The sequence below is a fragment of the Amblyraja radiata genome, chromosome 27, assembly GCF_010909765.2.
Source record: "Amblyraja radiata isolate CabotCenter1 chromosome 27, sAmbRad1.1.pri, whole genome shotgun sequence".
NCBI lineage: Eukaryota > Metazoa > Chordata > Chondrichthyes > Rajiformes > Rajidae > Amblyraja > Amblyraja radiata.
This window is the reverse complement of record NC_045982.1, coordinates 1,641,044-1,663,221: the sequence shown is the minus strand read 5'-3', so window position 1 is coordinate 1,663,221 and position 22,178 is coordinate 1,641,044. Positions and strand designations below refer to the sequence as shown.

General features: G+C 48.0%; 1 protein-coding gene across 1 annotated transcript in view; it reads right to left on the bottom strand.

Annotated features, from left to right (window-relative positions):
• LOC116988205 (sestrin-1-like) overlaps positions 1–21,877 on the bottom strand; it is a 43,054-nt gene extending 21,177 nt beyond the window's left edge. The window contains exons 1-2 of the mRNA XM_033044757.1: positions 21,765–21,877; positions 20,658–20,976 (exon numbers count right to left, since the gene is read on the bottom strand). Of these exons, the coding sequence (XP_032900648.1) occupies positions 20,658–20,942 (285 nt within the window). The 5' untranslated portion in view covers positions 20,943–20,976; positions 21,765–21,877. The remainder of the gene's footprint in view (positions 1–20,657; positions 20,977–21,764) is intronic.
• Between the last annotated feature and the right edge of the window lie 301 nt (positions 21,878–22,178).

Sequence of the window (22,178 nt, the reverse complement as noted above, 5' to 3'; positions counted from 1 at the left end):
ATACATACACGCACACACATACGCACACACATATATATATATATATACACACACACACACACACACACACACACACACATATACACACACATATACACACACACACACACACATACATACATACGTACCCACAAAAAACACAAAAGTAGTGCAATAATAATAAGCCTATTGTCTACTTCAGTGGCAAACTCGTTCCTCTACTGCGAACCCATTGCAGCAACAGCCCAGCTGCTCAAGCGCTTGCCCTTTGGCACTGCCTAGCATAGGACACACACTATGAAAGGACACGACACACAAAATGCTGGAGTAACTCAGCGGGACAGGCAGCGTCTCTGGAGAGAAGGAATAGGAGACGTTTCTGGTCGAGACCATTCTTCACCCATTCCTTCTCTCCAGAGACGCTGCCTGTCCCGCCGAGATACTCCAGCATTTTGTGTCTATCTTCGGTGTAAACCAGCACCTGCCGTTCCTTCCTACAGACACAGTGTTTTTATTTAGCTCCAGGCTGATCGGAATGACTTGGCACCGATTGCAACACGGAATTCACCGATACACTGAAGATAGACACCATCAGTCTGGAGAAGGGTCTCGACCCGAAACGTCGCCCATTCCTTCTCGCCACTGATGCTGCCTCGCCCGCTGAGTTTCTCCAGCATTTCTCGTCCACCCACAAAAAGCTGGACAAGTTTCTCGATTAGAACGAGTGTCAAGGGGAGAAGGCTCGGAAATTGGATTTGGGAGAGAGAGAGAGAGAGAGAGAGAGAGGCCGTGACTCAGCGGGACAAAAGGGAATGGGTGACGTTTCGAGTCGAGACCCTTCTTCACACTTTCTTACACTGATTTTGCATGCAAGCCTTTAAATTCTTTTTAAAAACATGTAGAATTAAAATTCTTAAAATTAAGAATAGCGAATTTGCATAGCAATCCTCATCGCTGGGACATGATACATTTTGAGTTATTGCCAATAAAGAGATGAGAACGATGCAACACTGGTGAAAAGGGGAGTTAAATTTCAACCAAGCAAGAAGCTTTCTTTCCTATTTGCAAGCTGATAAGAATTACTTAGCACCGATTACAACATGGAGTTCACCGAACAGTCTTACCATTTTTTTTTAATGTAGAAAATTATCCTCAAATTAAGAATAAAAAAATTGCACAACAATCCTAATCCCCTGTACAAAATGCATTTTGATGTATTGCCAATAAAGGAGGAGAATCAGGCAAGTCCAGACTTTAATGGTGAGAAGGAGAGTTACATTTCTACCAAGCAACAAGCCTCTCTGTGTGTGCGGGTGTCCATGTCATTGATACACCTGGGCCGGCCCGGGGCAACCTCCCACTGCCTTCCCCAGGCCCAATAATGGCCTGATACCAACAACGCCCCCCCCCCCCCCCCTCCCCGCAGAGACAAGGAACTGCAGGAGCTGCAACGTAGAAAGATGCAAAGAACTGCAGATGCTGAAACGTGGAGACAGGGAACTGCAGAGGCAAAGAAAAAAACAAATATTTTATAAAGAGTTTGTTTCTCCTTTCGTATTTATTAAATGGAGAGATTATTCCCCTTTAAAGAGTCTAATGGTCAAACTACAAGTCTCAAATTGATAAAAGATGTAAAGGTTGAACCGATGGCTTCCACTGGTGACAAAATGTTTCAATGCGAGGGAGAGATAGATCAGCCATGGTTATTATTCTCTAAATGGGGAGAGAATCCAGAAATCGGAATTGCTAAGGGACTTGGGAGTGCTGGTGCAGGATTCCCAAAAAGTGAATCTGCAAGTCAAATCGGTATTGTATAGAAAGCAAACTCACTGCTAGCATTTATTTCAAGAGGACTTGTAACCACATTCTCCTGCCTTCTCCCCATAACATCTGTTAAAGAAGGAACTGCAGATGCTGGAAAATCGAAGGTACACAAAAAAGCTGGAGAAACTCAGCGGGTGCAGCAGCATCTATGGAGCGAAGGAAATAGGCAACGTTTTGGGCCGAAACCCTTCTTCAGTCTGACATCCTGACTACCCCTAACATCTGTACTGTTCAACAATCTATCTATCTCTGCCTTAAAAAATATTCAACTTGGAGAGAAGGCAGGAACGGGGTACTGATTGTGGATGATCAGCCATGATTGCATTTAATGGCCGTGCTGGCTCGAAGGGCCGAATGGCCTATTCCTGCACATATTGTCTATTGACCTCCACTGCCGTCTGGGGCAATGAATTCGCCAGATTCACCACCTTCTGACTAAAGAAATTCCTCCTCATTTTCCTAAAGGAACGTCCTTTAATTCTGAGGCTGTGCCCTCTGGTCCTAGACTCTCCCACTAGTGGAAACATCCTCTCCACATCCACTCTATCCAAGCCTTTCGAATCACTGAAATATTTTAAAAGCCTAGTGTATTTAATTGAATTTTAGTGCTCAAATCAAGAGTGTTCCAAAATCAAATCCAGAAAGAGAAGTATTATAAATGAGGCTGAATCGGGCAGCACAATGGGAAAGTGGGATAGCATGGACTTAGTGTGAATGGGTGATCTAGGGTCGGCATGGACTCGGTGGGCCGAAGGGCCTGTTTCCACACTGTATCTCTAAACTGAACTAAAATTAAACATTTTAGTACCAAATTGATTAGTACGGGTGTCAGGGGGTACGGGGAGAAGGCAGGAGAATGGGGCTGAGAGGGAAAGATAGATCAGCCATGACTGAATGGCGGAGTAGACTCGATGGGCCGAATGGCCTAATTCTGCTCCGAGAACCTATGAAAAAAGACACGGGCTGGATCATGGATAGGAAAGGTTGAGGGATGTGGGCCAAATGGGACTAGCTTAGATGGGCCATGGATGATTTTGTCCGAAGAGCTTGTTTCTGTGCTGTAGAGAGATGAAATCCTTTATTTGCAAACACACTCTAGGTGACGTTTCACTGTCCCATTTCAAGGCTATGGTTTGGCGGAATAGCTCGAGCACACTTAACAGGGCACAAAGGAAAGGGGACAGTGTGTACTTGTGTGTATCCGGTGAGCAGATAGCAGGTCCGCCCGCTTGCAGCGTGGGGCTGCCCAGCTGCAAGGGCATGCACGGGTGTGGGAGTTGCGCGGTTGGGAAGACAAGCGGAGATAGGAGAGGAAAGGAGCACGGGGGGGGGGGGGGGGGGGAGAGCTGCAGATAACACAGCCACGGAGATAGGGGATGGAGAGCGGGCAGCACACACCAAACTCTGGGCAGAGACGGGGGGCTGGAGCAAGCAACAAAGGCGGCAACCTACACACGGTGGCACAGCGGTAGAGTTGCTGCCTCACAGCGCCAGAGACCCGGGTTCCATCCTGACTACGGGCGCTGTCTGTGTGGAGTTTGCACGTTCTCCCTGTGACCGCGTGGGTTTTCTCCGGGTGCTCCGGTTTCCTCCCACACTCCAAAGACGTGCAGGTTTAGAGGTTCATTGGCTTGGGTAAAATTGTAAACTGTGCCTAGTGTGTGTGTGTAGGATAGTGCTAGTGTGCGGGGATTACGGGTCGGCGCGGACTCGGTGGGGCGAAGGGCCTGTTTCCGTGCTGTATCTCTAAAGCAGTGGTTCCCAACGTGGGGGCAATTTGATTTTTAAGGGGGGCAATTGAGCGCGACTGAGGAGGTCCGATTTTTATTTTTTTTGGATTTTCCATCAGGTAAACATATGTAGTTTATGTTTCTTCAGCTGAAACGGAGTTCACTTTTTAAATGATAAGAATTATATATCACCACATGGGGGGGGGGGGGGGGGGGGGGGGGGGGGGGGGCATCAGGATTTTAGAGGTGATTAGGTGGGGCATGGCCAAAAAAAGGTTGGGAACCACTGCTCTAAAGTCTAAAGTATTCGGCACCCTCACCTGTGTCCACCTATCACTCTCTAGCCCTCGTTCTTCCCCTCCTCTCTTCCAGCTTTCTTCCCCCCCCCCCCCTTCATTAGTCTGAAGAAGGGTCCCAACCCAAAACATCGCCTGTCTATTCACTCCACAGATTATCCATGACCCATTGAGTTTCTCCAGCACATTGTGTCTTGCAGAAAGTAAACGTGCCCGCCAGCCGGGAGATTCTGCTCGCCGTTGTAGAACGGCAGAAACGGTCTTGTTGCAATTATTCATTCTGCAGCGCCTGGGAAAATAATCCAGCTCACTAATCTTACAAAAGAAGTTACACAATAATCTCCCAATGAAGCAAAACACCTTATCAGTGTTCCACTAGTGCCGACTCGCACTGTCCATGATGCAGTGTGACTTGGATGGAGACACAAGGAAAACTGCAGGTGTTGGAATCTTGAGCAAAATACAAAGTGCTGGAAGAACTCAACGGGTCAGGCAGCATCTGCGGAGGAAAGTCCAGTATAACATAATCAAAGACTTGTCCCTGTCCCACCCCGGTCATTCCTTCTTCTCCCCGCTCCCGTCCGGCAGAAGGTACAGAAGCTTGAAAGCGCGCACCACCAGACTCAGGAACAGCTTCTTCCCCTCTGTCATCAGGCTTCTGAACGGCCCTTCCATAAGCTAGGGTACTGTCCGATTCACCTCTACCCCATTGCGGACATTGGACTTCGTCTGTGGAACTGATGCTGATGCTACAATGCTGAGAACTATATTCTGCACTCTGTATCTTCCCCTTTGCTCCACCTGTTGTACTGGAGTTTGAACTGATTGTGTTCATATATAGTATATTTCGGCTGTTTGGATACAGTGTAAAATAAAGCTTTTCACTGGGAATTATTCTTGTAAAAACCTCCTCTGGACCCTCTCCAGAGCCAGCACATCCTTCTTCAGATATGGTGCCCAGAATTGCTCACAGTAATTACAATATCACAATCAGTCTTCAAACTATAGGACTGTCAGGCACACCGATCCTTCGGGGCCAAACAGATGACGCCAGCCCCCCCCCCCCCCCCCGCACCCCACCCCACCCCCCTCCCACCACCCCCCCGACTTGTCCAGGGCAGGTGTGAATCAAAACAGCCCACAACTGTTGGTAATACTAACACAGCAGTAACACACTGTCGAGCAGTAACAACTCACAGTGTACAGAACACCTTTGGATATTTACAGGTAAACAAATCTGTGATGAAGGTGTGCGCGCGTCACCCGAACAAAGTGTTCAACTCCAAATGTAAAGTGTAATCAGCCTCCGATGGATGCATAAATAAATAAATACACACCGTACCGCAGAGGAGTTCATGTTTAGCTTCTTATTGCCAAGTGTAGAGAGGTACAGAGAAAATCTTTCTATTTCCAGGCTCTCCAGTCAAAGACAACACTCTGCATAAATACAATTGAGCCGTTCACAATGCACAACCTTTAGACTTTCTCCAGCCGCTCCGGCTGATTTATTGATGTGTGTATATATTTATATAATGGTATATGGACACACTGATCTGTTTTGTAGTCAGTGCCGACTATATTCCGTTGTGCTGAAGCAAAGCAAGAATTACATTGTCCTATCTGGGACACGTGACAATAAACTCTCCTGACTTGACTTCCTTCCACATTCCAAAGACGTACAGGTTTGTAGGTTAATTGGCTTCCGTAAATAATAATAATAATAATAATAATACATTTTATTTATGGGCGCCTTTCAAGAGTCTCAAGGACACCTTACAAAAATTTAGCAGGTAGAGGAAAAACATGTAAGGGGAATGAAATAAATAGTAGAGACATGACTAGTACACAAAGTAAAGACAGAATTCAATACAAAACACAATATGATGCAATTAATGCACAGATGAAAAGGGAGGGGGACGTGGGGCTAAGGATAGGCAGAGGTGAAGAGATGGGTCTTGAGGCGGGACTGGAAGATGGTGAGGGACACGGAATTGCGGATCAGTTGGGGGAGGGAGTTCCAGAGCCTGGGAGCTGCCCTGGAGAAGGCTCTGTCCCCAAAACTGCGGAGGTTGGACTTGTGGATGGAGAGGAGACCGGCTGATGTGGATCTGAGGGACCGTGAGGGTTGGTAGGGGGAGAGGAGGTCAGTGAAATATGGGGGGGGGGCAGATGGTGGAGGGCTTTGTAGGTGAGGATCAGGATTTTGTAGTTGATCCGGTGGGAGGTGGGAAGCCAGTGAAGTTGTTTGAGGACTGGAGTGATGTGATGCCAGGATTTGGTGTGGGTGATGAGTCGGGCGGCTGCGTTCTGGACCAGTTGGAGTCGGTTGATGTAGGTGGAGCTGATGCCAAGGAGAAGTGAGTTGCAGTAGTCCAGTCGGGAGGAGATGAAGGCATGGATGAGTCTTTCAGCAGCAGGAGGTGTGAGAGAGGGTCTGAGTTTGGCGATGTTGCGGAGATGAAAGAAGGAGGTTTTAATGACATGGCGGATGTGAGGCTCAAGGGAGAGGGTGGAATCAAAGATCACGCCAAGGTTGCGGGCCTGGGGAGATGGGGAGACAGTGGTGCCGTCGATGGTGAGAGTGGGGTTATTGATTTTGCTGAGTGTGGCTTTGGAGCCTATGAGGAGGAATTCTGTCTTATCGCTGTTGAGTTTGAGGAAGTTATGTTGCATCCAGATTTTTATAGCTGACAAACAGGAGTTGATATGGGAGAGGGGGGGGTTGTGGGGGGATTTGGTGCCGAGGTAGATCTGGGTGTCATCAGCATAACAGTGGAAGTCCAGGTTGAAGTGGCGGAGTATCTGACCAAGGGGGAGGATGTAGATGATGAAGAGGAGGGGGCCGAGTACGGAGTCTTGGGGAACGCCTTGAGTGACTATGGCTGTAGCAGAGGTGTGGTTGTGGAGAGAGATGAAGTGGGATCTGTTGGAAAGGTAGGAACGGAGCCAGCTGAGTGCAGAGCCTTCAATGCCAAGGTCTTTGAGTCTGGTGAGCAGGATGTTATGGTTCACTGTATCGAAGGCTGCGCTCAGGTCGAGGAGGATGAGGATGTTGAGGGAACCAGTGTCAGCAGAGGTGAGGAGGTTGTTGAGGACTTTGAGGAGAGCAGTTTCTGTGCTATGGAGGGGGCGAAAGCCAGATTGGAGGGGTTCGAGTAGGTTATACGCAAGGAGGTGGGAATGAAGTTGCGACGCAACGATACGCTCCAGGGTTTTTGAAAGAAAGGGGAGGTTTGAGATTGGGCGGTAGTTAATGAGAGAGGAGGGATCAAGACCAGGTTTCTTTAAGATTGGTGTAACAGCAGCAGTATTGAAAGCGGAGGGGACAATTCCTTGGGACAATGAGGAGTTGAAGAGATTAGTGAGGTAGGGGCAGAGAACGGGGAGGCAGGACTTCAACAGGGGAGTGGGGAGAGGGTCGAGGGAGCAGGTAGTGGGTTTGGAAGAGCTGATGAGTTTGGAGATTTCAATAGGGGTGACCAGGTCAAACTGGGAGAGGAAGCAGTGTGGAGGAGGGGTAAGGAGGTCAGTGGAGATGTTGAAAGGAGGGGCCGTGGTAGGTGGTGGAGTAGATGCTGGGGAGTCGGGTACAGGGGATAAAGATTGATAGATGGTGCTGATTTTATCAGCGAAAAAGTGGAGAAATGAGTTGCAGAGAGCCGGAGTAGAGGTAGGGAGAGTGTTGGCTCGAGGCTTGAGGAGGTTGCCCACTGTGGAGAAGAGGGTTCTGTGGTTTAGGCAGGGGATCGGTGAAATATGGAGGAGAGGTAGGCAGATTTTGCAGCAATGAGGGCATCTTTGTAGTCAGTGAGGTGGAGTTTGTAAGCTTCAAGGTGGACTGTGAGAGATGATTTCTTTGTGAGTCGTTCAAGTCGGCGACCAGTCTGTTTCAGTTTACGAAGTGCAGGTGTGTACCAGGGTGAAGATGTGTTGAAAGTTACGGTTCTTGTTTTGAGGGGGGCCATAGTGTTAAGGGAGGTAGACAAGGTGGAGTTGAGATGGTTTGTGAGATCATCAGGTGAGATGGGGGTTGAGTCCAGGGGGAGAGTGGTGGAGAGGAGGTCAGAGAGATGGTGGGAATCAATGGATTTTAGATTACGGAAGGTGATTTCTCGGAGGAAGCGGGGGCGAGGTGTCGGAGAAGGGATGGTGAACCGTATAAGCTTATGATCAGAGAGGGGGAAGAGTCATGGATGGAGGTCGAGTACCGGTTGATTTGTGGAGCAGACCAGGTCAAGATGGCACAATGGGCTAAGTGTTCGGCTGGCAACCGGTATGTAGCCGGTTCGAATACCGCTTGGAGTGCATACTGTCGTTGTGTCCTTGGGCAAGACACTTCACCCACCTTTGCCTGTGTGTGAATGTGTGTGAGTGATTGGTGGTGGTCGGAGGGGCCGTAGGCGCAGATTGGCAGCCACGCTTCCGTCAGTCTGCCCCAGGGCAGCTGTGGCTACAGAAGTAGCTTACCACCCCCGAGTGTGACTGAGGAGTGAATGAATAATGCGATGTAAAGCGCCTTGAGTATTAGAAAGGCGCTATATAAATCCCATCCATCATTATTATTATTAAGGATGTGAACTTTGTCATGGGTGGGAAAGGTGACGTGCTGAGTGAGAGAGAAGTTGTCAAGTAAAAAGGCGAATTCAGATGCGAGCTTGCAGGTGGGGGAGTCCATGATAGTCCCCAGGATGGTGCTAGTGTGCGGGGTGATTGCTGGTCAGGGTGGACTCGGTGGGTCAAAGGACCCGTTTCCGCGCTGTATCTCTACAGTAAGGGTTCCCAACCTGGGGTAAATTTCACCAACCCAGGGGGTAAGTTTGTTGACTGTGGATTTGTACATATTTTTTTCTCATTGACTGACTGTGTTTGGTTCTGGTGTCTTGGTTTGGTTTGGTTCTTGGATCTGTTCATCATTAGTTGTTGATAAATAAGGGAAATCACATTGTCATGCGCTATTAAAGTTGCCAGGGGGAAATGGGAAGAAAAAGGTTGGGAACCCCTGCTCTAAAGTAAAGGTACAGCGCAGAAACAGGCCCTTCGGCCCACCCAGTCCGTGCGAAGCCGCGATCACCCCGTATACTCGCACCATCCTGCACACACTAGGGACAATTTTACCGAAGCCAATTAACCTACAAACCTGTACATCTGCGGGAGGAAACCGGAGCTCCCGGAGAAAACCCACGCAGGTCACGGGGAGAACGTACAAACTCCGTACAGACAGCACCCGTAGTAAGGATCATAGCCGGGTCTCTGGCGCTGTGAGGCAGCAACACTACCCGCTGCGTCACTTTGTTGCCCGAAAGTAGTCTTTTCTTTGACTGGTTTGCACGAGAACAAATGTTTTTCAGTGTACCCGATATACATCTTTGTACATCCGTGTACATCTTTAATCAGAGGGTGGTGAACCCGTGGAATTATTTGCCACAGAAGGCTGTGGGATCCAAGTCAGTGGATATTTTAGACATTCGGCCCTTCGAGCCAGCACCGCCATTCAATGTGATCATGGCTGATCATCCCCAATCACTACCCCTTTCCTGCCTACTCCCCATATCCCCTGACTCCGCTATCTTTAAGAACCCTATCTAGCTCTCTCTTGAAAGTATCCAGAGAACCGGCCTCCACCGCCCTCTGAGGCAGAGAATTCCACTCACCACTCTCTGTGAAAAAGTGTTTCCTCGTCTCCGTTCTACATGGCTTACACCTCTATCTTTAGTTTAAAACAGCATCAGCAGTTCCTTTATGGAAATTCCCTCCATGTACATGTGCCTGCCATAAAAGCCACTTAAATGCCACTGTGGTATCCGCCTGTACCTATGCGTTCCAGGCACCCACCACCCTCTCTGTGCCCCGCCCACCTCCATGATACTTTGCCCTCGTGCTTTATAGCTATGCCCTCTAGTCTTTATATTTTTCTATCTTGGGGAAAAATATTCTGTCCACCCTATCTATACCCCTCATAATTTTATACGTTCAAATTTCCGTATTTTGGATTTTAGTCACAAGCAAAACATTAAAAAAACAACACATTTCACGTTTGGAACTTTCAGCAGCAAGAATATCATGTTCTCCCATGCATCCTCTCACAGATTAGCGTTACTCCAGAGTAGTGTTTGCAAAGGTTATCTATGTTGACATACATTGTATAGTTACACACAAATACTGAGTGTATCAAATATTGACATGTCTTTTCAAATCTTTGTTCCTTTCAAGTTTTTAGATTAGATGGAAACCCTCTGGGAATAAAATCATTTACGATTTCTTTACAAAGGGGAAGAACATCATGGTATTCCTATCAATACGGATAAGGAACTATCAAAATGTCCCGCTAAAGAGTTTGGGGGTACAGCATGGAAACAGGCCCTTCGGCCCACCGAGTCCACGCCGACCCATTCACACTAGTTCTAAGTTATCCCCCACTTTCTCATCCAATCCCGGCACGCATTAGGGATCTTGTTTAGTTACAGGGGGCCAATCGGCAGACAAATTTGTATGTTTTTGGAATGTGGGAGGAAACCCATGCGGTCACAGGGAGAACGTGCAAACTCCACACAGACAGCACCACCCAAGGTCAGGATCGAACCCGGGTCTCGTGTTCACAAGTGATAGGAGCAGAATTAGGCCGTTCGGCCCATTGAGTCCACTCCGCCATTCGATCATGACTGATCTATCTCTCCCTCTCAACCCCATTCTCCTGCCTTCTCCCCATAACCTCTGACACCCGCACTAATCAAGAATCTATCTATCTATGCCTTAAAAATATCCACTGACTTGGCCTCCACAGCCATCTGGGGCAATGAATTCCACAGATACACAACTCTCCGGGTGAAAACGTTTTTCCTCATCTCAGTCCCAAATGGCCTACCCCTTATTCTTAAACTGTGACCCCAGGTTCTGGACTCCCCCAACATTGGGAACATTTTTCCTGCATCTAGCCTGTCCAATCCCTTAAGAATTTTAAATTTCTATAAGATCCCCTCTCATTCTTCTCAATTCCAGTGAATGTAAGCTCAGTCGACCCATTCTTTCATCATATGTCAGTCCCGCCATCATGAGAATTAAAATGTGTGACCTCTGGTTCTGGACTCCCCTAACATAGGGGAACATTTTTCCTGTATCTAACCTGTCCAAACCTTTAAGAATTTGCTATGTTTTTAAGTTGCAGTAGTTTAGTGAAGGACGGCTTGTACTCGCTAGAATTTAGAAGATTGTCGGGGGATCTTATAGAAACTTACAAAATTCTTAAGGGGTTGGACAGGCTAGATGCAGGAAGATTGTTCCCGATGTTGGTGAAATCCAGAACAAGGGGTCACAGTTTGAGGATAAGGGGGAAATCTTTTAGGACCGAGATGAGAGAAAAAAAAAATTTCACACAGAGAGTGGTGAAAGTAATTAAGGCCAGTTCATTGGCTATATTTAAGAGGGAATTAGATATGGCCCTTGTGGCTAAAGGGATCAGGGGGTATGGAGAGAAGGCAGGTACAGGATACTGAGTTGGATGATCAGCCATGATCATATTGAATGGCGGTGCTGGTTTGAAGGGCCAAATGGCCTACCCCTGCACCTATTTTCTATGTTTCTATGAGAGAGTGGCCACTGAGAATGAATGTAGCAGGGGCCATCTGGAGATACATCAGCTGCCCCCTCAATGCAAACAGGTCACATCAAATAATACCCTATGCAACACCAACTGTTGACACATGTGGTAATCACTTGTTCTTGGGAAATGTTTGTCTCGCATTGCAACGTATCAGCGATCCTTGCTCAGCAAAGCTGGGACAATGGTTTACTGATGGCAGTTCTCAGCCTTGGGCGTACTCAATCAGGAACGGGCCGGCTCCAGAGGCAACTCCAAATGAGTCGAAGATAGACACAAAAAGCTGGAGTAACTCAGCGGGACAGGCAACATCTCTGGAGAGAAGGAATGGGTGACGTTTCGGGTCGAGACCCTTCTTCAGACTGGTTAGGGATAAGGGATATGAGAGATATACGAGACCCTTCAGATACAGACTGAAGAAGGGTCTCGACCCGAAATGTCACCCATTATTCCTTCTCTCCGGAGTTACTCCAGTAGTTTGTGTCCATCTTCAGTTTAAACCAGCATCTGCAGTTCCTTCCATACACACCTCCAAACGAGCATTGACACAGCAAAGAAATAGGCCCTTCGGCCCACTTTGCCCATGCCGACCACGTTGACACTCCCTCTTCTCCCCTCTCCCGTCACTGCCTGCTGTACCTGCATGCTTACTTTAATTGACTGATGAACAAGGACCCTCAGATCCTGCTGTACTTCCCCTTTTCCCAACTTGACACAATTTTGATAATAATCTGCCTTCCTGTTTTTGCTACCATAGTGGATAACCTCACATTTATCCATGTCACCGGTCAGCCTCCTACGCTCCAAGTCCCAGCCACACCAGCCTCCCTCCAGAACCTGAACCCAAACGACATCCTGGTGAATCTCCTCTGCACCATTTCCACCCTAATGACAAATCCATGGAGCGGGAATAAGTAAACCGATTTCACATTCCTGCCAAACAAGCTGAACCTGATAACCCTGAACAAACTCAACTCAAATTTTAGAAATTTCCTAACCATCTTTCCGAATCCCTAACTCAGGGGTGGGAAACGTTGTTCTGCATAGGGGCCGGGACACATGTCTGTGAGCGGATGGTGGGCCACATCTATCACGTGTACACATGGACCGCGCCCCTTCGAGGATGCCACTCATACTCGCTGGTCCCCGACCTACTGACAACCCCAATCACCTTCCACCCCTGCAACAGACTGTTCCAGCTGCTACGATCAGGCAAACGCCTCCGTTGCCATGCTGTGAGAACGGAGAGGATGAGGAGTTTCTTCCCAGAGGCCATTCGGACTGTAAACTCCTACCTCACCAGGGACTAACTTTACTGAACCATTCTACTTTTTTTTTTAAATTGCTGTTTTTTTTCCCTTTTTCCTTCCTCCCACAATCTATATATTACTAAAAGTCTGATCTCGACCGCTTTTGGCCCACTGTGCTGCGATTTCCGAAAGGACGCCGCCACCCACGGCCGCCATCTTTGGCCAACCTCGCTCAGAGACCCCCTCCGCCTTCCGGGACCAGAGGGTTTTTCCCATCAATGAACAATCAGAGAGATATTAATGTTTTAAAAAAAAATAGCCATTCTCTCTGCAGGAAGATTGTTCCCGATGTTGGGGAAGTCCAGAACTAGGGGTCACAGTTTAAGGATAAGAGGGAAGTCTTTTAGGACCGAGATGAGAAAATCATTTTTCACACAGAGAGTGGTGAATCTGTGGAATTATCTGCCACAGAAGGTAGTTGAGGCCAGTTCATTGACTATATTTAAGAGGGAGTTAGATGTGGCCCTTGTGGCTAAAGGGATCAGGGGGTATGGAGAGAAGGCAGGGATGGGATACTGAGTTGGATGATCAGCCATGATCATATTGAATGGCGGTGCTGGCTCGAAGGGCCGAATGGCCTACTCCTGCACCTATTTTCTATGTCTATGTTTCTATGTTATGGGGGGGGGGGGATATTATTAAGGATGGGGCTACAGTGGTTTAATAGTATACTTGATATTGAAGAATATTTGTTTTGCTTGCATTATGGTCTTGTGTTTTGTTTCGAATTATTTTGTATTGTAAATAGTTTTGTAAATACTTGAATAAATCTATATTTTGGTAAAACAAGAAACTGCTCAAAGTCTGGTTTCATTCGAGCTTCCCGGCCACTTGCCTCCCTCTAGAGCTCGCAGTGTCATTGTTCTTGCAACTTAATCACGACGCTCCCACCTACCAGCCGTCGCAGAACCCAAAGTGCTGGAAGGAACTGCAGATGCTAGTTTATACCAAAGATAGTCACAAAGTGCTGGAGCAACTCAGCGGGCCAGGCAGCATCTCTGGAGAAAAAGGATGGGTGACGCTTCGGGGACAGGATCCTTCTTCATACTGGGCGACATCTTCTGGTCGGGACCATTTCTCCCACTGCAGTTTAGCGCAATTCTTATCTGTTCCCTTTATGGCCTCCGGCACCAATGCCTGCAGTGGGTGCAGTGAGACACAGATGCAAGGAACTGCAGATGTTGGAATCTTGCATGGAACACAAAGTTCTGGAGTAACTCAGCGAGGCAGGCAGCAACTCTGGGAGAAATGATGATGGGTGACATTTTGCGTTGGGCCAGTTCTTCAGACTGATTGTGTGGGGGAAGAGTAAACTAGAGATTGATTTGAGAAGAAACGCTCGCTTAGTACCAGACAGTGAGGACCTTCGGCAAGGATTACATACCTGGTTCACTAACAACATTTAAGGCTGTGTATCAGACCCATGTCTGATTCCACAAACACATTCAGACTCAGTCGGAAACAGCCCGGCGTGTAATTCAAGGGTTATTAGCCATTGGTGTTAAATACTAACCTTGCTTGCAAGTCCCACATCCTGTTCAGCCACTCACATTTATTTATATATAGAGCACCTTTTTATCAACTGCATGCTCCACACGGCCGAGTTCTTTGCTGATAGACTCAAAGTGGTGAGAGTTAAGCCCCTGTCCCACTTAGGAAACCTGAACGGAAACCTCTGGAGACTTTGCGCCCCACCCAAGGTTTCCGTGCGGTTCCCGGAGAATTTTGTCAGTCTCCCTACCTGCTTCCACTACCTGCAACCTCCGGCAACCACCTGCAACCTCCGGAAACCGCACGGAAACCTTGGGTGGGGCGCAAAGTATCCAGAGGTTTCCGTTCAGGTTTCCTAAGTGGGACAGGGGCATAACTCAGCGGGCCAGTCAGCATCTCTGGAGAAAAAGATGGGTGACATATCGGGTTGGAACCCCTCCTTACACTCTTCTCCCAGTCGGAAGAAGGGTTCAGACCTGAAATGTCACCCATCCAGACCAGCCGAGTTACTCCAGCACTTTGTGCCTATTCCTGTCCTCCAGAGATGTGGCATGACCAGCTGAGTTAATTCCCGGGGTGGCGGGACTGTCAATATGTTGATAGATTGGAGCCGCTAAGCTTGTATACTCTGGAGTTTATTAGGATGAGAGGGAATCTCATTGAAACATAAGATTGTTGAGGGTTTGGACACGCAAGTCTTGGCAGGAAACATGTTCCCGATGTTGGGGGAGTCCAGAACCAGGGGTCTCAGTTTAGGAATAAGGGGTCGGCCATTTAGAACGGAGCCGAGGAAACACTTTTTCACACAGAGAATGGTGAGTCTGTGCAATTCTCTGCCTCAGAGGGCGATGGAGGCCGGTTCTCCAGATGCTTTCAAGAGAGAGCTAGATAGGACTCTTAAAGATAGCGGAGTCAGGGGATATGGGGAGAAGGCAAGAACAGGGTACTGATTGGGGATGATCAGCCATGATCACAGTGAATGGTAGTGCTAGCTCGAAGGGCTGAATGGCCTACTCCTCAGTCTGAAGAAGGGTTTCATTATGTACAAGGCTATATATATATCTATATCTATATATATATAGAAGGTAGACAAAAGTGCTGGAGAAACTCAGCGGATGAGGCAGCATCTATGGAGCGAAGGAAATAGGCAACGTTTCGGGCCGAAACCCTTTGGGAAATAGGTAACGTTGCCTATTTCCTTCGCTGCATAGATGCTGCTGCACCCGCTGAGTTTCTCCAGCACTTTTGTCTACCTTTTATACTACTCCTGCAGCTATTGTCTATTGTGTTACTCCAGCACTTTGTTTTTTGTAAACCAGCATCTGCAGTTCCTTGTACCTCACAGTTCTTTCTGACCTAGTGGACAAGGCTGGTCACGTACTGGATGACAGACAGGTCTCTGCTACCCGGTGAAAGCCAGCCCAGAATCAGTGGCCATCTCCATGAACATGAATCCAGTTTACACAATGTTAGTCTTCAAACAAGTCGCAGCCAATTGGCTGAGGTACACGTATCGATATGGAGAAGCACAAACAAATGACTCGACAATCAGATCGTTCAAGTGATGTTGATGGAGGGATTAGAATTGGCAGAGAACCAGCGATAATTCCCCTGCTCCTGTTCAAACCAGTGGCACAACACCTTGTGTCTGTCTAACTCAGTGATTCCCAACCAGGGTCCATCCATGGCAAATTTCAGGGGGGGGCCACAGAAAAATGTTGGGATTTAGGGGGCCACAGGTTCAATGAAGGGGGCCACAGAGCTACCTCCTAAATTTCAGTTCTAATAAATTTAAATCTATGTAATTTAAATATTTTTGATGTTTGTGGAATAGAATAAAAGAGAATATATGTGCACTGATATTTTTATGGAAGGTATTATAACCAGGGCCACAGTTTAAGAATAAGGGGTAAGCCATTTAGAACAGAGACGAGGAAACACTTTTTCTCACAGAGAGTGGCGAGTCTGTGGAATTCTCTGCCTCAGAGGGCGGTGGAGGCAGGTTCTCTGGATGCTTTCAAGAGAGAGCTAGATAGGGCTCTTAAAAATAGCGGAGTCAGGGGATATGGGGAGAAGGCAGGAACGGGGTACTGATTGGGGATGATCAGCCATGATCACATTGAATGGCGGTGCTGGCTCGAAGGGCCGAATGGCCTACTCCTGCACCTATTGGCTATTGAGCCTACTATGAGAGACGTTATCTAATGCCTTACTAATATCCATGTAAACAACACCTTTACTAGATCATCACAGCTGGCTTTGGTTTGTCCTTTTGAATCCCTTTCATTCATGTGTTCTTTGTACCTCTTCAAGTTTCCCTCTCCCAGACTGTCGAGACCTGAAAAAATGGCTTGAAGAAGGGTCTCGACCAGAAACGTCACCTATCCCTTTTCTCCAGAGATGCTCCCTGACCCGCTGAGTTACTACGGCATTTTTTGTCCGTCCCTTGCCCTAACCTCATCAATTCCCTCAAACCAACTTACCAAGAATCCAAGCCAAGATGCAAACCACCTTCACCCTCCATGTTAAAGAAAGGATCGCACTCCCATTACAGTGAAAGACTTTGCCTTGGAAATATTATGGCTCAGTTCCTCGTTTATCAAAGTTTGATTATGACAGCAGAGATTCCACAAACAAAGCAGTCTTTCAGTTGACTGTGACTTGGCTAACTAATCTAGAGCTGCAGCCAAAAGATTAGCACAATAGCAGAGAATATTGAACTGCAGTAGGGAAGGTCCAGCTCCAAGTTTAGACATGACTCTGGACTTTAGAGATAAAGAGCGGAAACAAGCCCTTCGGCCCACGGAGTCCGTGCCGACCAGCGACCACCCCCTACACTAGCACCATCCTACACGCACTGGGAACAATTTACAATTTTATACCAAAGCCAATTAACCTACAAACCTGCACGTCTTTGGAGTGTGGAAGGAAACCGGAGCACCCGGAGAAAACCCACGCAGGTCACGGGGAGAACGTACAAACTCCGTACGGACAGCACCCGTAGTCAGGATCGAACCCGGGTCTCTGGCGCCGTGAGGCAGCAGCTCTACCCGCTGCGCCACCGTCCCAACCGAGCCATTTATTTTGGTTGAAATGTATTAGTCACTGTGCGACTACCAGCAATTCTTGGACTTAACACACATTACCATGGCTAATATTTAATTTGAACAACCAAAGAATATTCTTATTGCATTTAAATATATATTTTTTACTAACTACAGATTAGCCAGATTTTCTAACTCCAGACTCTGTCACATTTGGGTTCACCTGACAAAGTGCATCCAAGATTCTGCCCACATCCCCAGGATGTCTTAAAGATAGCGGAGTCAGGGGATATGGGGAGAAGGCAGGAACGGGGTACTGATTGTGGATGATCAGCCATGATCACATTGAATGGCGGTCGGTGCTGGCTCGAAGAGCCGAATGGCCGACTCCTGCACCTGTTGTCCATTGACACTGTAACGATGCAAGCACTGCTGGTAATTCAGACAGAATTCATCACAACACGAGTAGATTATTAAACTCTATTGTCTGCTGGACCCTGCATGCAACTGGGCGGTAGGAATGCCTCAATAGTACAGGTCCCCCCCATCTTCCGGCACATACTTTAACCTGGACAAAATGACGAGAGTGCACATGAAATACCCCCCAGATGTCCCCCCCCTTCCCTCTCTGTGAGAGTTGGACCAAACTGAGCAAACGGCAGCACCACCATGAAAAATGACACCCGTACTGATCAAGAATCTATCTATCTCTACCTTAAAAATATCTACCGACTTGGCCAATCATTTCTGGGATCATTCTCGTAAACCTCCTCTCAAGGGTCTGATACATTGATCATCAAGTCCTTAAGAATTAACCGCTTTCAACCTCAAACTTTATGTGGCACATCGGTGTTCTTCTTCTGCAGAAGAAAGGTCTCAACCTGAAACGTCACCTATCCCTTCTCTCCAGAGATGCTGCCTGACCCGATGAGTTTCTCCAGCACTCTGTCAAACGTCACCTATCCATGTTCTCCACAGATGCTGCCTGACCCGCTGAGTTACTCCAGCACTCTGAAGTATTTTTACACAGAGAGTGATGAATCTGTGGAATTCTCTGCCACAGAAGGTAGTTGAGGCCAGTTCATTGGCTATATTTAAGAGGGAGTTAGATGTGGCCTTGTGGCTAAAGGGATCAGGGGGTATGGAGAGAAGGCAGGTACAGGATACTGAGTTGGATGATCAGCCATGATCATATTGAATGGCGGTGCAGGCTCGAAGGGCCGAACGGCCTACTCCTTCACCTATTTTCTATGTTTCTATGCTGCCTGACCCGCTGAGTTACTCCAGCACTCTGTGAAACATCACCCATCCATGTTCTCCACAGATGCTGCCTGACCCGCTGAGTTACTCCAGCATTCTGTGAAACATCACCCATCCATGTTCTCCACAGATGCTGCCTGATCCGCTGAGTTACTCCAGCACTCTGTGAAACGTCACCTATCCATGTTCTCCACAGATGCTGCCTGACCCGCTGAGTTACTCCAGCACTCTGTGAAACGTCACCTATCCATGTTCTCCACAGATGCTGCCTGACCCGCTGAGTTACTCCTCGCCAGTCGTTGCCAATTCACTTTGCTGAATTCCACAATCCTCAGACAAACAGCTGTTTCTGGCAATTTGAGAAGCCTCTTCCTTGAATGTGATATTCTCTTGACGTTTCATCAGCCACAGATGAATCACATTTCCTTCTGGGTATCTGGTCCTTAAAAGGAATATATTTATTTTGCAATTTCTTGTGCATTGTTTCTTCATTGCCTTTCCCCCATCATACCCCTGTAGTTTCCCATGTAATCACAAAAAAAACGCTCTTCTCAGGCAGACAAAAGTGCTGGAGAAGAAGGGGTTTGGCACCAAAACGTTGCCTATTTCCTTCGCTCCATAGATGTAAAACTATCAAACCCAATATAAATGTGTAATTATATTGTGGCCACTCTTCCCTATAGGCCCTCTGGCAACTAGATAGCTGTGATGGGGAACTCATTTGAATGTTTTAGGGCGGAGATTGTCAGATCCTTGATTAGTGCGGGTGTCAGAGGTTACGGGGAGAAGGCAGGAGAATGGGGTGAGGAGGAAGAGATAGATCAGCCATGACTGAATGACAGGGTAGACTTGATGGGCCGAATGGCCTAATTCTCCATCCATGACATAGATACATAGAAAATAGGTGCATGAGTAGGCCATTCGGCCCTTCGAGCCTGCACCGCCATTCAATATGATCATGGCTGATCATCCAACTCAGTATCCCGTACCTGCCTTCTCTCCATACCCCCTGATCCCTTTAGCCACAAGGGCCACATCTAACTCCCTCTTAAATATAGCCAATGAACTGGCCTCAACTACCCTCTGTGGCAGAGAGTTCCAGAGATTCACCACTCTCTGTGTGAAAAAGTTTCTTCTCATCTCGGTCCTAAAGGATTTCCCCCTTATCCTTAAGCTGTGACCCCTTGTCCTGGACTTCCCCAACATCGGGAACAATCTTCCTGCATCTAGCCTGTCCAACCCCATAAGAATTTTGTAAGTTTCTATAAGATCCCCTCTCAATCTCCTAAATTCTAGCGAGTACAAGCCAAGTCTATCCAGTCTTTCTTCATATGAAAGTCCTGACATCCCAGGAATCAGTCTGGTGAACCTTCTCTGTACTCCCTCTATGGCTATAATGTCCTTCCTCATAACTGACATATGAAGTTATTATCTTTTAACATAGATGGGCACAAAGTGTTGGAGTAACTCAATGGGTCAGGCAGCATCAATGGAGACCCTTCTTTGGGACCCTTCTTCAGATTGATTGTGTGTGACAAGGGGGTGGGGGGGGAGAGGGAGGGGGAGAGGGAAGAGGGAAGAGGAGGGCACTGGAGCAAGACCAGGACAAAGCAGGGCCGGCAAAAGATGACCTCAGGCAGGGAGTTTCCCCGATAGGCCAATTATCATTTAAAATGTTCCTCATACAAAAAGCAAGGTCAAACGTGGCCTTTTCCTCTGTTAGATCCTCAACAAAATACCAAGAAAGATTGCGGTCACCCAGATAGATTCCATGAATTTATATTTAGTTCAGACACAAAACAGTCCCTTTTGGCCCACGGAATCCACAAGAATCGATCACCCGTTCACTCGGAGACTTGACTTCGCTCCATAGATGCTGCTGCACCCGCTGAGTTTCTCCAGCATTTTTGTGTACCTACCCATTAGACTTGATTAGTACAGGAGTCAGGGCTAATGGGGAGAAGGCAGGAGAATGGGGTTAGGGGGGAGAAATAGATCAGCCATGATTGAATGGCGGAGTAGACTAGATGGGCCGAATGGCCTAATTCTGCTCCTATATGAACTTATAACCTACCCAATGCAACTTTTGTGCTTGGTGCCCGCGTGTCTGCACCCGTGCATGCACTCACCTGCACAGCCCGCAGGATGCCTGCGCTCCTGTCCCGGATGTCTGCGAAGGGGCAGCTGCGGGAGAGGCGCAGGAGCAGCAGCAAGAGTGGCTGCAGCTCAGCCTGCGCTCCCTCCTGCTCCAGGCAGCCGCGCACCGCCAGCGCAGCGCCGTCCATGGCCGCCGCCCTGCGCTCCCGTTGCCGGCTCTGCAGCAGCTCGGCGCATTTCCTCAGCTCGCCTGCGGCCAGGACCTGGGGCGCCAGTGCAGCTCCACCGCAACCCTGGCCCTCCTCCTCCTGCTCCATCGCAGCTCAATCAGCAGCCAGACCTCATCGGAAACTGCGGCAGAAACAAGATACCTTAATGTTGCCCAAAGTCACAAGAATGTTTCAGTGTCACAAATGACCAATGGCATTCTTACTTGCAGTGGCACCACGGCTGGTAAACACTATACTCTGTAGATTATATAATAAACACAACATAGAAGCTCAATAAATTAAAAAAAAAAACTAATAACCCCAAAGGCAATAGTGCAACCTAAAGCAGGACCGAGTTTGGAGTCTAGTTTGGTCATGCCACACAGACAGGAGAGGTTTGGAGGGATATGGGCCAAACGCAGGCAGGTGGGACTACAGGTGGCAGGGGTTATGGTGAGAAGGCAGGAGCATGGGGTTGAGATGGAGAGATAGATCAGCCATGATGGAATGGCAGAGTAGACTTGATGGGCCGAATGTCCTAATTCTACTCCTCTTCCTTAATGGCCAGTGTAGATGGGACATGTTGGTCAGAAGATAGACACCAAATAGACATCTATCTGCAGTTCCTTCCTACACACTCCATGGCATCTTGGTCAGCATAAGCCAGTTGGGCCGACGGGCCTGTTTCCACGCTGTATGGCTCTGCTGGAGTCAGTAGTGTTCAAGAGCCTGATGGCTGTTGGGAGGAAACTGCTCGTGAACCCGGGCTTTAGTTTCCAGGCTCGTATGACTGTTGCAAGTGAGATTTCCATTGTGCCGTACATGATGCTAAAATGTTGCATTAACGCCTTACACCACGACTGTGATGTTGCATTCATGCGTCAGAACCCTTACGATGCGACAGATATCTAGCACACAACCCATCCATACATCCAAAGAGTTGCATTAGAGCCTTCGATAGGTCTGATGCTGCATTAATGCCAGAAACTACGCATTACCACTGCAGCATTAGCTCCCTCTGTACCCCAGAGAGGGAGAGAGAAAAGACAATAGCCAATAGGTGCAGGAGTAGGCCATTCGGCCCTTCGAGCCAGCACCGCCATTCAATGTGATCATGGCTGATCATCCCCAATCAGTACCCCGACTCCGCTGTTTTTAAGAGCCCTATCTAGCTCTCTCTTGAAAGCATCCAGAGAACCGGCCTCCACCGCCCTCTGAGGCAGAGAATTCCACAGACTAAAGGGAGAGAGACAAGGGGGAGGGAGAAGGGGGAGGGAGAGAGAAAGGTGGAGAGAAAGGGGGGAGAGAAAGGGGGGAGGGAAAGGGGGGAGAGAAAGGGGGGAG